Consider the following 16,881-nt stretch of genomic DNA (forward strand, 5'->3'; position numbering starts at 1 on the left):
TAACTTCTGATTTTTTCTGCTTTTCTGAAACTGGACATATCTTCAAAATTAATTGGGCAAAATTAAAATATTTTGAACCTAATTATCACATAAATCATAAATATTCTCCTCATTATTCATCAACAATAATCTTAAATGCTTTTTCTAGAAACAAGGAGTTTATAAACTATATGATTGACAATTTGAATCAAATTATTTATAATAACTTAATATTTTTCAATCGGTTGATATAATTAGTTAATTGTAAATAAAAACAGTTTATTTTGCTTCAATATGATTAAGAGAGTACTGTAGTATACTTAAGAAAACCTGTAATGGCTATAAACTCGCAAAAAATATGCACAGTATATCAGCCTTTAAATGTTTTAATTTAAAGAAATTCAAAAAAGACACTCTTAAATTTAAGAGTTGAACAATTTTAAATCAGTACAAAACTGGATGTAAAATCACTTTAATTTGCAAGCAGATGAATCGAGCAGTTAATACAGCAATTTTAAAAAGTTATTATATAAAGAAGTTTTGTATAAAATGAGCAAATACTTTAAAATACTTACTAAATACAGAAGTAGCTGTCTTTGACTCCTATATATAAAAAAAGGGAATTTTATCTTTAATAATATTCATTTAAGATAAAAGCACTAATAAAACTGAAAAGTATCAAGACTACTTCATAGTGTGTACGTTTTGGATTTATGTTCTAAATAATGATTTAGACAGAATGATAAATATTTGGCAACCAATTTTTAGACTGTTCTAACATTAATTATTTAATAAATATATTCTAGCAGTGCATTTGTAATTAAATATTAAATAAGGTGATACATTGTATTGTGCATAACAGAAAGGAAAAAAAAAGTCATAACAAATTTTTTTTTAGTACTACAAATTAAAATAATTTGATTCCAACCTAACTTGTACAATGATTCCGTTAGACTTTGGAAAGTAGACATCCTTTCAACCCAGAATAATTAGATTATAATTAGACAAGGCTCGCGCTAAGGACATCAAATAATTAGTCAGTAAATGAGCCAAATACCAAAAGTATTAGTCAAATTTAAAAATTCTTAGTCATAGGCAAAATTTTTTGATTGACTTTCTCCCGTAGAAAACTTCAAAATACAAATTTACTATAAATTGAATTATTTTATAAAACGCAAATTCAAATCAAGTCATTTTGCTGTTGAGAAGGAGTAAATTAGCAATAATTGGGAAAGAGGATGAAAAACTTAGATGATTTATCATCGTTGAGGAAAAAAATAGGAATGGATTGGGGTTAATTTTTGATAAGTTATAAGATTAGAGCAGTAACATAAGGATAAATATGAAGCAACATTATGTTATTGTCACACGAAATTCTAATTGGTTATGCATGATGCATCATATCTAATGGAAATTACTGCAATCAAATAACAAAAATACAGGATTTGTTCAAAAAATTCCTTCTGACTGTTCCCCCCCCCCAGGATTAAGGAGAATATATATTTTTCTTTTAAGTAGAAAAAAATCATTCGCCAAAACAGAATTTTTTCACCTAATTTAAGATTTTTAACGAATTTGGTGATGTGGCAAAAGCTCAGGGCAGGCCCTGATTAAAACAGGTCAAACACTTGCGCCAAGAGAAATCCGCCACATTGTTTGATAACCATCCTCTGGTGTTAATACAGCAGAGGGAAAAAATGTTTCTTTCTTTTTAAGTTTGGTTAAATATTCTGAACAAGTGGACTAAGTAAATCTGCTATTTATTAATTTTAACAAATGGTTCATAATTTAGTTTCTTTTATTTTGAAAACAAAACTAATAGTATTTTCTTTTGCAATGTGAAGAAAAAGATAAGTTCAATTATTTATAATTTACGATACTGGTATTCCACAAATATTTCGTTAAATACAATTGTAAGGTAACAATTTTATTGTAAAATTCAAATCATTTAAGATTTTTGTCGTTTTCATCACTAAATTTTAGGGATTTTTCTAATAAGGATAAGAATTTTAAGGCAGAACTACTTTATTGTCGAGATAATTATTGTATAAATAAAGCTTTAATACTAACTTCTATACTGTCAACCGATTTTGAGCGGTTAGAAGTACATCCCTTTGTTCTTTTTGCTCTAATTGTCAGCATAGGATTATAATCAAGAAGACTAATTCGTTCTTTGCATTGTCTCTTTAATGAGCATCTGCGAGAACTGGAGGTAGATGATTCTGAAGAGTTATTTCCGCAATCGTCAACATAATTCAGAGTCTTTTCTGGAGACTGAGCAACAATCAATGGAGCAACATTAGTTTCAATTATATCTTCAAGATTTTTAGTTTCAATTTCTTTTTCTAAATTTTCTTTTTCGTGGCTTGGAAGAATACTGCTGGACTGAGAAAGATTATCAGATGATAAAGTTTTATCTTTTATGAATCCTTCTTCACCACTGACTATATTACATTCATTTTCATGCACATATTCTCCTAAAGTGGATTTGATTCGACGAACCATATCGTCTTCTGCCTTTGGATGAACCTAGAAACAAAGATTTCATTAGCTAGTTAGCAAGAAAATATATAAATTCATAAAATATGCATTTCTGGTAATGAAACAAAAACTATCTTTAGTTAAAATTTTAGACCATCTTTAAAATTTTTATGAAATTAACTACTAGAGGAAGTAAGATATAAAAAAAAGTTTTTTCATGTAATAATTTTTGGGTGAAAGAATTCTATAGAACAAGTAGAAAAAATTATATAAACTTTATATACTCTTTCATAATTTTTGTCGCAACTTTTAAAATTTTTAATTTTTCCATAAGCAATTGTAATAATCTTACTAACTTTAACAGAGCTAGTCATATCTCTATTTATTTTTCACTTCATAATAATTTTTTTTTTTTTTGCCCTCGAGCAATAAATTTCATTTTTTTTAATAAAATAGTTTCAACATTGTCCAACATCTCAAAATGTTGAGAAAAAAAATTCAAACTTCAAAAGATTCAGATTCCACAATAGAAGTTTTGTTAACACAAGCAGATAAAGAAATTTAGTCAATCCCGTTCTTTCATTGTGGTGTAACTTCATCATTTTGAATTAATTATGAAAAATAAGTTGCCATAAAAAGTAATGTTTTTGTTGAAAACTTCAATAAAAAAAAATTGGGAATACATTTTGAGAATGGAACTCAGTCCACTGATCTTTACTCAAGACTGATAGGATTGAAGAGTGGTACATATGCTTTAAAATGCACCCCTTTCACGAACTCCCTGGTTCTGTAAAAGGTGTGAAGTTTTAATTAAATGCATTTAATTTAAATTTCATACCTTTCATTTAATTCAATGCATTTTATTAAAATGCTTTCCATTTTATAAATGTGATACAATTATGCGTTAGAAAAAAGCTATGAATATTAAGTGCTTGAAAGAAAAAATGTCGAAAGGCTTTGTCACAGATTTATTTAGAATTGCATCAATCAAATTTTTTTTTTTCATTTACTACTATTGTTATTTTTTTGTTAAAGAGGATTGTATTTTTAAATCAGTTTTAATTCTTGGGCACTAGGGGTGCACAACTTTTATGAATGAAGGGCCACTTGCACAGCCGTTTGATTAATGAAAAGTCACATTCCTAAATATTTAGACAAGCTGAGAATAATTAAAGCAGACATGAGATTACATAATTTAAAAAAAAGAGAAAGCAGGAAAATATTGCAATTAAAAATTTATGATTTATACATTACATCCTTATGAGACACGATTCAGAGAACAAAAATAAAATTTTGTTGTATGCAGGGTGAAGTCAAGATATTTAAGCTCTCTCACCATTTTAAAATGCATTGCAGAAAATATGTCCCTTTGACTGTTTTGAAATATTTTACTACATCAACAGTGGCCAACGATATTCAGAAGAAAAAAAATTCTTGTCATTTCTTTGATTTACCCTAACTGATTTTATTCAACATTCCTGATTTTTTTAAAGTTACAGTATAAATTTTATTATAAACTTTTTAGTTATAACTAAAAAGCATAAATGCTTTAATCTTAAACATAAAATATTTTAAAAAACAGTTATTATTTACAAAATACTATTAGGGTTGAAAAGAAACAATTAAAAAAAAAAATTATTATAATAGACCAAATTTTTTGGGGAAACAAAATTTTGACCTTTTAGGTGTCTAATACTCAAATTAATTAATTTCTCCAGATTTTTTTGTATCTTAATTAAATTCATTGATTTTTCCAGATTGATAAAATTCTATGTTCTCTCTGGCCACAATGAATAATTTTTTAAAAATAAATTCGACATTTTCTCCATTTGATCAGCAACGATTCGAAAACCACATGATCTTGTTGATAATTTTTTGGCAGCTATTAATATGAATTAACAGGCAGTTTTCAAAAATAGGTGTTTTCATACAACATTATAATATATCATGAAATATTGAATCATGCAATGATGCCATTAGTTACCAATGATTGAAACCAACACAATTTTTTCAATTGCTTTCTCGGCACGATTCTTACATGGTTCTGAAACTCTTGCATTTTTAAATGCAATATTGGTACAGTGAATTTTGAATCAACCATTTGAAGAACAATCTTTAGATGTACTAGTGGTGGCCAACCTGCAGCCCGCCCTCTGTTGATGTGAGACCCGCAAAAGCATCTGAACAAAAAAAGATTTTTCTTTGAAAAAAAAAAAAAAATTTTTTTTTGAAAATTTTCAATTCCACATTAGAGTAATCACTTTTTGACAAGTTCAATTTACAAAATTTTATTGTAAATCCATGTTCTCAATCACTTTTCCCGCCTTAACGCCTTCGGAATTCTGCATTGTTTTGAAAAAACAAAACAAAAACAAACCCCAATACTTTTAATACGATAATAATATACGCAAATTTCGAGTTTGAGTAATCACTTTTTGCTTCCCTTTATTTTTGCTGATTTCATATTAAATCTAAGCGATTTTTTTACCAGTTTGTTTAAAATTTTTCACATGGTTTTTAAAATTGCTGTAAATTTAATACGATATATTATATATTTTAAATCGCATATTTAATGTTTTATATATATTTTAATCGTGCACTTTTTGACTATCTTTATTTATGTCGATTTCATACATTTTTCTGTGTGTTTGTGAAAATGACAAATTTTTCCTTAGAGATTATTACCACATGCAAGTTTTAATTTGCACATTGAAATAACTACTTTTGACGAGCTATGTTTGTATCGATTTCATCGCAAATCCAAGTTGTTTTTTTACTTATTTTTTGGCAGTTACTACTTTAGATTTCCACATGGTTTTAAAAATTCTGAGTTTTATTAAGACATGCGAATTTTAAATAACGCATTTAAATAATTACATATTGACATGCTTTATTCATGCTGATTTCATCATAATTTAAGTGATTTGTTTTTCTTGCAACTTTCACAATGTTTTCCCACGTGAATTTGTTGCTCCAATTTTCTTAAAAAACTACGATGTTACTTCGACAACCAAGTTTTTAATCGCACAGTTAAATAATCACTTCCTGACACAATTTTGCGTCATATGTCATCGTCTACCAAAATCATTCTCCCACAATTTTTTTGGCAATTAGAACCTTATATTCCGATATTCTAATACAGAATCCCGATATTTTAATACAATGTAATTGCAACATGAAGAATTCATTTATTGTTAGTAATTTTTGTAACTTAAGTGATTTTTTCAGGAAAAAAAACGAAAAACCTCTAATAATTAAAAAAAATATATATAAATAATATCTGAAGTATAATACTAAATAAATATTGAATCTCATTTTGTACTATAATGGTTTAATTTTTATCCTTGGTTTTTGTTTAAACCCTATAAGCTTTCTTCAATTAAAATATTTAATTCATATTACTCATCAAAATATGTATTTATTGATTTATTTTTTTATAATTTCATTCTGTAAAGATTATTTTTTTTAAAAGTTTGAATTTATTTTAAAATGATTTTTCGTACTAAGTGATAGGACAATAAAATAAAAAAAAATTTCTTTTACCCAATTATGAAATTTCTTTGAATCTATCAATTTCCGATAAAAGGGGAAATTTTTTATTAAAAATAGGATCAGCTTTTTCATTTTGAATGAATTTTAATAATTTAAAGTATTTAATTTTCTGAAAATATTACTGATAAAAAAAATTACTGCTTATATTTATATAAAAATTTCATTATTTGCTGTAAATCTGTCTAAACACGCTTGCCACCCTTTGTTATTCAACCTGCTGTGCAGGTGGACCTTCACTCAAAAAGGTTGTGCATCTCTAAGATGTACAGTGCGCAAAATAAAAAAATAAACCACCCAGAATAACTTTTTGTCTAATGATCAGATCTTCACCTTTTAGGTCTCAATCTTAATGGTTCAAGGGAGTGATCTCAAGTGAGTTAATTAGTGCAGACAATATTTTAAGTTATGTAATCGGACACAAAACTGCACTTTTTCTGAATAAACATACCCCCCCCTTTTTTCTCTTTTTTTAAAGGAATAGGATTTTTGACCTCCAAAATATACCGGGCACTCAGGGAAATATGGTCAAAATAGTTTGGATTGGAAAGCGGTCCAAAGTTTGGACCCCTTAATGTTAATTTTACTTTTTGCGTATTTCCCCTTATCTCGAGAACTTTTTCAGTGATAAATTTTTATTGCACAAAAATATTATAAAATTTGTTCATCCATAGATAATTCTATGCAAAAAATGGCATTAAGTAAATATTTAATATTTTCAATATTTTATTTAAGAATTGTCAAAAAAAATTGAATTATAAGGTATACACAAAAACTAATATAAATCGTATCATAAAAAAGTCACATTTTTAAAATTTGATTTCTCAGAAACTATTCCACCGATTTTGCTATGTAAAAGTACATTTTTTAAAATTACGTAAAAAATTATAAACTTTACAATTCTATATATTTTGACTATTATTAAATAAAATAATAAAAAATAATGAATATTTGTTAAAAGTTATTTTTTGCATGTAATTATCTATGGATAAATGAATTTTATAATTGCATGCAAAGATTTTTCAATTTGCTTAAAATTTTTTTGAGCTATGGTGAAATAATCAAAAAACAAATTAACATCAAGGGATCCGAACTATTGACTTGACGGAACTATAAAGATTACTAACACCAAATGGTGGCTATGTTTATTCACAGAAAGTACGTTTTTGCACCGGATTTTTATCTTATAATATTGTGTGCACAAATTAATAATCATATTTTAAGGTCACCTACTTGAACCATTAGGATTGAATCTTAGAACGTTAAGGTCCAATCATTAGATCAAAAGTAATTCAAAGTGGCCCATCTTTTATTTTGTGCACTGTACATTTTTTTATTCTTCTTTAAATTGGGTGGCATCACTTAGGCTTTCGTTATTCAAGAGGACTACTGTATCACAAGTTCCGCCTAGAATTGCGTCATCTTCGATGTGTTGACAATGCAGTAATTCTTCCTTGAATTCCGGATGTTTCCATTCAACACATTTTGTAATATTTTGTTCAGTAGTGATTGTCATGGTAACTTCACAATTTTCAAATAAACTTAAAACTTTAAGAGCAAGAATGCAATTTTCTTTAATTTTATTTGATACAGCTGAAAGCATTTCGAACTGGTTCGGAAAACATAGTATTTTCTTTTTTCACAATTACTTTGAAACTTATTAAATTGACATTAATTCCCCCCCCCCCAAAGCACTGCAAAGAACAATTACTTCTTTTTCAGTTTTCAGCTCCAAAACTAAGTTTGTATGTATTACCGGAATTCGAAATTCGGTATCCAGATTTGGCCAAGGCTTTGATAATTTTTTTTTAACTAGAACCTCAACAAACTGTAGAGGATTAATTTTAAAGTCAGATTTTCTTTTCAATAATTCAGAACATGCCTTGCCTGTTAAAACTTTATTTATCTTCAAATTATCAGTCATCCTTCTGTATGATTTCGAACATTCTCTTGCAAAATAGGGTTTTCTTCAAATATAACAATGCTTAGGAAATCGGCAGGCCATTTTTCTTTCTCTTAAAATTCTAACTTTTTGTCTAGCATATAGGGAGAATATATTTCAAAGCTGGATTTTCCATTTCGAAATTTGATTTTTTAAAGTTTTCTTAATGAAAATAAGTTTGTATAAGTTCATAATCAAGCCAATTTTTCTCTTTTGTTTTTTGATGTTTTGAAAAACTGTCTAAATTTTCTAGGTGTCATCTTAAATTTTTTTGACAAGAGTTCATTTACTTCACTGCAATTATTTGTGGTTTCTTCTTATCTTGCGATAATTTGGACAATACCGTATGGTAATCATATTAAATGTAATACCCACAGTTCTTTTTTAATTACAACTAATTTTTCCTGTCTGTAGAATGGTACCAGATATAACAGTGGTTACCAACTGGCGGCTCGCCAAGCCTTTTTTGTGGCCCGTGAGCTGAAGTATATATAGTAGATGTCAATATAGTAGTTGTCATTTTTTGCAGACAATTTTCGTAAAAAATCTATACGGGTTTAGAGTACTTTTCTTTGTAAAAAAAAAAAACCCTAATTTTTACGTTTCTATGAAATTTAACATACCAACGCTGCAAAGAATTTATTTCTCAGGTAAAAATCTACTTCTTATTTTAATTTGTAATTCAATACTTTGTTTTATACAACTAGATAAAAATCTGACAGTAATATTCAATGTTCCTTCAAACATAAAAGAGTCCTATATGAAATTTTAACAAAGTTGCGACCCGCCATTTGACTGGTGTTTTTAATTGCGGCCCCTGGCCTTATGTAAGTTGGAAACTCCTGAGAAAAAAGTTCATATTACACACTTTCAGATCAAACTTTTGTAGAATATTAGGAAGTCTCACTTTCAGTTTAATTAGAAGATAGGTTTCCCTTCTCTCATTTTCACTAGGTTTTGTTTCATTTTGTAGACACGATTTCTCTAATTCAAATCATATTTTTTGAGTTCAATTTGTTTTTTAAGTTTTCATTTCTTGAGTTTGTTGTATTGCTCTTTCTATTTTCTTTTTATTCCCTATTCCGATTCTGTTCTTGAATTTCTAATCTATGTTTTCTTTCTTCTTTCAGAGGACTCCATAATCTTTTCACAAAATCTTCATCATAATTTTAATTTTTCACTCTGCATATTTTAAGTTTGAATAATTTCACATTTGCAGCATTCACTATACCCATTTCAATAGCAATAGCCTGTCTCTTCTACGAAATACCATCTTTAAATCATTGAGATCAAATATAATTAATATTCAAATAAATTTATAAAAAAATCTGTCGGCTATAACAGCAAATTAACTGCAGTTTAATTTCCATAGACCTCAGAGCAGATAACCCCACTCCTCACTGGTCAGAAAATTGAAAACCTTTAAGGAGGGACGTAATACAAAAATAAATAAAACGATTGCAGCATCACCTCTGATGTAACACAAAGAATGAACAAAACGATGAATTCTGATATCACAGTAAATGAAAGATTCCATGAATTTTTTCCCCTATGTTAATAAAAACCACTATACAGTAGCATCTTCAAATGACTAATCCAGTGTTAATGGCAAGATAATTACTAGAACCTGATCTTTCAAAAAACAGACACCACAAAAATTAAAAAAATATCACCAAATCTAGAATTTATCCTTTATCTCCTCTGCTTATGCACAAAACTTTTTACAAAGAGTAAATGCCGATTCATACAGGATACGATTTACTCACATCCAGTGTGAATGAGTCGAATGAGAACCAGATAGGTGGAAAATATTTAGCTGCAAAAAACTCATCAACCAGATTTGCATTAAAAAAAAAATCGCAGCCAGTGTGAAAGGCTCTTAATAACATAACGCGTACTGGAGATTGTTAAAACACCTTAGTGTGAGGATGGATGGGACAGTCGAGATCAACTGTTGCAGTTTTGCTTATATACATTTATTTGCCTTAAAACAGTGGATTAATTAATTTAAAGTGCCAGTATAATATTATAAAAGACAAATAGTTTTAAAAGTAAGTACAATTTCACGCAGTACTACACTGTTCTCAATGTAGCAAAAATCAAACAGTAAATAAATTAAGTTAGTCACAAAATGACTAGTGAGGAGAGAAAATAAGTTCTGAAAATAATTATCTAATTTGATTACCTTTTTCGGTTTAGAAAATACTGGATGACATTCTTCAAGTTCTTCATTCACAAACAGCATCCCGACTGAGGTGTCGATACGAGATCTAAAAAAATATTTCCTTAAAAATAGCATTTCTTCCATAAAGTGGACATACCAGTGAATGTTATTTAAATAGATCACAATGGTTACATATTTTCAATCAGTTTTTCCAATTTTAATTTTACAAATTTTTTTAACTTCAATTGAGATCTGAACACATGCAGGTGTTAGATTCTTAAGACAATTTTTATCTAAATGCAGAAAAATAGAGGCTAATAAACATTTATTAAAAGAAAATCTAATAATTATTAATTTTTCAAAATTATTTCTAAAGAATTTATTTTTCTTCATACATATCACAGTAGTATAAGAATTTGGTAGAGGAGTCTAAGAATCACAGTTCAAAAAAACCCTTAAATTTTTTTTTCCTCCCTAAATCAGGTTTTTTTGGTCTTTTTAAAACAATACATCAAATAATATTTTAAGCCTTAAATTGAAATTAACTAAACTATTTCATAGTATTTAACTTTTAATTAATATTTCAATAAAAATTCAAAAATATCCACTTTTGTTTCCTTAAATGTTAACATAATAATAATAATAAAAAGAACTGAATTCTTTAATTACTTTTCAACTCAACCTAACATGCAAATGAACAAATAACATTTAAATATCATTTTAGCAATATATGTTAAAAAAGAGTGATTTCTCCCCTTGCTTGTCAGTAATATAAAAATACAATATTTCAGAATTATTTATTTAATATCATTATTTAGCTGCTAACTATTAGTTATAGTTACGAGATTGAAAACACAGTGTTTCATTAGTTATTTAAAATTACTAACAAATAGCAGAAATATAATAAGTAATCCGCTAAAATGACAGAATGAACAATACGACTCTTTGGCTTTTCAGTGTTGTGTGGTAATGTACCCAGTAGGGATACATTTAAGGAAATCAGTCAACTGTCGGAACTTCTATCTTGCTTAAAGTTATAAAATTGGACAGAATTAGTTAGTGACTAAGTCAATTTGATTTGTCCTCATAACTTGAATTATGAACCATAAAGAGAACCAGATTTAGTCAATTAAGATTTATATATCCAACTGATATGAGTAGTCAAGTTTTCCAAATAATAGGAGTGACCGGGTTTGGCTCATTGAATATATTGCGGTTAAAACATGGTCAACGTTCTGCAATTCAAGATTGTTGTAAAGTTTATGTCTCATTTCTTTAATAAAACTATTTAAAAAAAATTAATATTTTTGGAATGTAAATACAATAAGTATTAAAGCTAACATATTTGTCCGAAGTAAATTATTATATTATGAATTTTTTATTTCAATTATTTTCAAATCAAATCATTAAGAGATAAATTAAAGTTTTAGAACGACAACTCTGAATTAACACAAGATTTTTTTCTTCATTTGCTAAATGTTAAAATAGTGAAAAGTTCCTCACTTTGCACTATTTTTAAAGTCTTGCCTTTCAATACTAGTAAGTTTTCTTCATAAATAACTTAGCACGAAAATTTTCACAAATAATGAAATACCATAACATGTTAAATTTTTTATGCAATTAGTGGATGGTTCCTCAGGTGAAAAAGCTCAAGATCAAAATTCTCAATTCAACTTTAATCCTCATTAATTTTAATGAATAAAAGTGTGACTAAAATTTTGAGGTGATGAAGCATTGTGATTGTTGACTGCTCTGGACCCAAATGAAAATACGTTTTTAGTGAATAATCCATAAGTCAAGTTCAAAGATTATGGTACTGATCTATAAATAGAATAGTGCAAGAAGATTTGTTAGTTACTAGGATGATGGTGCTTCACCAGTGATGTAATTAACAAGAGAAATAATATTCTATTTTACTATCAGAGAAAAAATTCTGGCAATATTTAGTTGGTCCCCATAATCAGCAAAATTCAAGAAAATTTCCGGTTTGATTCCAAATAATGTAAAATGAAGCCTGAAATCGAGAATCTCTTGCAAAATGCAGCAGAGTTGCACTTGACAGGGATGAAATTGGCCAAAAGGCAAAAAGCTGAATTTTCACGAGAGTAAATACGTGATTTATAGCAAAAATATTAGTAACATATTCTCATCCAGTTTCACTGATGTTGCAGATATTGCCTATGTATAGCAATAATCGTTGATAGAAAAACTGCCACCCTTATAGTTACTAATACAAGAATTTTTTTATTTTTTTTACAAGAATGGCGATAAAGGATTTTAAAATCGCATAAATACAAACATCAATCTTTGATTTTAAAATCATGTGAATATAAATCACGATATTGAAATTACATGAATGAAACTCAATATTGGAATTTAAAAATGTGAAAATATAAATCATGAAGTGTAATTTTTTGATCGCCCAAATACGAATTACGATGCATAATTTCTAAATGGTTTGAATATGAATCCAAAACCCAATTTTTAAATTCCGTGTAAATACGAAAATAGATGTTGGACATTACAACCACAAAAACCAATCATGACATTGGATAAACTTGCGTGAATAAGAATGGTTATGTAGAATTTTAAAAACGCTCCCATATAAATTGCGATATTGGATTTTTAAATTTCGGAAAATAAGGATTGCAATGAACGATATTGAAATTGCGTGAATAAGAAACGCATCGTGCAACTTTTAAATCAGGTAAATACGAAAATCGATGCCTGATATTAAAATGCAGTGACGTCTGGATTACGAAAATACGCGCTATCTAGCGGACGGGTAAAAATGAAGAAAATCTTATTTTCTGCTTGTAAAAGCTGATATCTAAAATAATTAGATATGCGGAAGGGTTAGTAGCTACGTAGATCGAATTTTCCATATATTTCCTGATATATTATATCTATATATCAAATTGGAAATAAATATAATTATTTTATTTCAACAACTGACTTTTAAAAAAAAGCTGAATATTTATAAAAAAAAAAACCCCCAAAACTTTTTGAGAATCGGGGTTTTTGATAAAAAGGTGTGTACATAAGTGAATTAATTGTAATTAATAAGGGCCATGATAACAAAAATATTCGTCATAAAATGTTGTAAACAAGTATCTTAATAGTTTTTTATTATTAAGGAAAATAATTACTTCAAAATTAATGCTTCCTTTCTTTCTTTTTCTTCCCTCTTATAATTAATTTAAAATAAATGTTTTAAAGTTTAAGTATATTCCCAACTAAATCTTATTTTCTGCTAAAGGGGTTTTGTTTCAATTTCAATCATTTTTAACCCTATAAATTTTCTGTAAACCAAAGTATTTAACTTACATTTATTCTAATAACTAGAATATTTTTTTAAAATTTAATTCTATGAACAAATTTTTTTAAAGTTAACATTTATGCTTAAATGGAGATTTGTATTTTGTAATATGATTACAAAAAAAACATCAATTTTCCCATAGTTTTTTAATTATTTAAATTTACCTAAATTTTTTTCTGATAAATTTATTCTGACTTTCGGATTCTGTTTGTTTTTTTAACATTTAATTTTATGCAAAGATATTACAAAGTTATCTTACAAAAAGAATTTAGTGCCTAAAACAATGATGTTTTTATAACATTTACTACCTACAATTGCAGTGAATATGTCTGTCTAAATACTTTGGCATGTGACCCTTGATTGGTCAATCTGCTGTGCTTGTGGCCCTTCACTCAAAAAGGTTGTGCACCCCTAAAGTATATAATCAAAAAGTTTTTAAGCTTGCACTATCAGATACTGCAACATTTACAAACATTAAATGAAATAAAAATACGTTGGTACCAAAATTCAAATCTTTTATTACTTCTTTATCTCATTTATTTTAAAATCTGCATTTGTATTCATAGAAATGGGATGTTTTGTATACACAAAAAAATCAGTAATATCAAGTCAAGTGTTTAAAAATGAAAAGTTGGTTGTTGATACAAGATTTCAATTTTATAAAAACTTAGTCACATTGGACTATACTTTAAATATCATTAATTTCATAAAATATGAAAAATCAACATAATAAATAGGCATACCAAGCAATGTATCTACTCATAAAGAATCAAATCATCATCTTTACAACGCATGGAAAATAGAGAACAATGCAGAATCTTCTAAAACACATTGACAAATATCAGTGGCAGAAACTGTTTTACATCAAATAACTAAATTTCAATTGAGATTAAGTATCAGATGTTTACACAAAACATTTCCCATGTTTATATCTTTACTTTTATTCGTTTCATGTATGCTAGAACAATGTTACCCAAAACAGGAAGCTGAAATATTTTGTAGAGTATCGAACTAAAATAAACCATATGCAACATTTGTTTCATAATTTTTTTTATAAACTTTCTATCAGCTACTAGGTGCACTCAGAAAAAAGAGTCATTCATAATATCAGAAACATATAATACTTCCATCATGTTACAGCCAATATATCTGAAGACTCTGAAATATTTATAATCATAATTTCAAACCGTTTGCTTTCACAGTAACGATTCATTTCCCAAAATTGACAAAACATAAACAATCACAATATACTAAACGCTTGCAATTCCTGTCACCTGCCGGATATTATAGCTGTTGCCATTAATTTTGAAGGTTAAGATTGTTTCATATTTAAAAGGGAGGGAAAATTGATTAGTATGTTACTCTACAAAATGGATCTTTCAGAGTTCAATTCTGAGTCTGTTCTCTATCAGGGGAGCATCCTTACTGTATGCGACTCACGCATGCGCGAGCAGTTCTTCTTATGAGCGATTCACACTGGACGCAAAAATTCGCCTTTGCTGATACGGAGATAAAATTTGCTTGATTTAGAAATGTATTTTTAAAAAAAAGGTGTCATGGCTGCTAGATTTAGAAAGAACTCGCTTTTTTGGCAGTTCTAATTTGGCCTCTTTTTACTTGTTTATTACCGTTTTTTCTAGGGGCAGGCAGTGCACCATCATACTTTAGTGTTAGCATATTGTTCGAGCAGCGAGATAAAGTTCATTTAACAAATTATCATTTAGGTTTAAATTTCAAGGTTGGTATATTGTTAAAGGTACAAAGTGTATTATAACGATTATTTTTTCAAATGATTATTCTTAAGCCTTGAAATGACAGTTCTTCAATACACGTATACAAGAAATATTACTCAAGAGAGCTTCAAAACCCAGCGATCACGCTCTGAGACAAATAGCTTCGAAATACACCAAAAACAGTAACCCGGAAGTATAGACAGTCAAGACAATCATTGCAAAATGTTAAAAAGTTTTAGTCACGATAAAATCCAAAGTGAAGAGTTTTTATAAATTATATGTATAAAACTACGAATTTCAGAGTACACTGTCGAATGTAGGAAAAATATTACTTGCCTACATTACAAAAAAATTCTTGTAATTATTCTTGTAAAAATTCTTGTAATTGTAATTATCTATTATTACAAAAAAATTCTTTTATTACCAAATGCTAATAAAAGAATTTTTTTGGTTTTTAATTCTTTTATTACAAAATTTTGTTCGCTACAGAACAAACCTTCAAACAGAATATTTGAAATTTTTTCCTAAATTACAAATTTCTTCTAAATAAATTTTTATAGTTTAAGACTTCTTTCTGAAATTTTTTGAAAATCATACTTTATTCTTGATAAAATATTTTGGTTGAACTATTTACCTGTGAAAAAGAACTATTTAAAATAATTAACATTTGAAAAAATGAATTAAGTATTTTTTTTTATAAATCGGGTTTTCCTTACCCTGTTCGGTATGGCTCACCAAACCCCCAAAACTGCTTCACTCCGTTAATTGAATTTCACTTCTCTTACTTCTTCCGCTTTGGCCTTGTTTGAACACCTTAGATTTTATTCTTTAATGTTTATTAAGCTTTGTTATATAAGAGTCTACGCCACCTTCTCGCAATTGTACATCAACCCTTGAAACGGCTTGTAGAGTTTTTTTCTTTTTTTAAACTTAATCACAATTTTGGGGAGGTTCTGTTTAAAAAAAATTAAGCTTTTGGAGAGGTTTGATATTCGTTTATAAAAAAATGCGACTTGACATTTTAATTGCTCTAAAACTAATTAGAAACTTGAACAATGTACGACGTATATTATCTACTACAAATAATACTCTCTTAAAATAGTTCTCCCCAAATCAAATTAGCCGGTGCTATAAAAAATCTTAAATTTTGTCATAAAATAACTCAATAACGAATCTATACATACAAATATTTCAGAACTAAAATGGAAATTCACGTAAAAATCGTTATTTCGATTTTTTTTCATTTAATAAATTACTAAGCAACAAGAAAGAAAACAAAACTAATACCTACACAAGTTAAGAATAAGAAATCAAATCGAAAAGGAAAATGGAAGGTCATATCTCAAAATGGAATCAATCAAACACAAATGCAAACTCAAATCAAAATATTGCAAAAGAAAGTAATAATGAAAAAGTAATTTTTACCCGGTAGCAAATACACTATAATTATCAAATTCACCATAAAGGAAAATTAAATATAGCATATGTACGTTTAAAAAGAGGAGACGGAAAAAATAGTCTGACAATCTGGCAAAGTGTAGGCGAGGAGGGGAAAGGAAATGAGCTCTTTAGAAGCAGACTCTCCTCCGGGATGTTTCCCAGACCGTCGCCAATAGCCCATTGTGCAGCTTTAGTGCGACGTAAATTAACAACAACAACAACAAGAAGCAGACTCAGAAATGCTAAACTCTGGATATTAGTTTATATAAATATT

General features: G+C 27.9%; 1 protein-coding gene across 1 annotated transcript in view; it reads right to left on the minus strand.

The window, feature by feature from the left end:
- LOC107437342 (putative uncharacterized protein DDB_G0282499) overlaps positions 1-14,865 on the minus strand; it is a 63,638-nt gene extending 48,773 nt beyond the window's left edge. Inside the window, exons 1-4 of the mRNA XM_016049308.3 lie at positions 14,178-14,865; positions 10,137-10,221; positions 2,050-2,508; positions 555-582 (exon numbers count right to left, since the gene is read on the minus strand). Of these exons, the coding sequence (XP_015904794.1) occupies positions 555-582; positions 2,050-2,508; positions 10,137-10,196 (547 nt within the window). The 5' untranslated portion in view covers positions 10,197-10,221; positions 14,178-14,865. The remainder of the gene's footprint in view (positions 1-554; positions 583-2,049; positions 2,509-10,136; positions 10,222-14,177) is intronic.
- Positions 14,866-16,881: the final 2,016 nt, after the last annotated feature.

The sequence above is a fragment of the Parasteatoda tepidariorum genome, chromosome X1, assembly GCF_043381705.1.
Source record: "Parasteatoda tepidariorum isolate YZ-2023 chromosome X1, CAS_Ptep_4.0, whole genome shotgun sequence".
Lineage (NCBI taxonomy): Eukaryota > Metazoa > Arthropoda > Arachnida > Araneae > Theridiidae > Parasteatoda > Parasteatoda tepidariorum.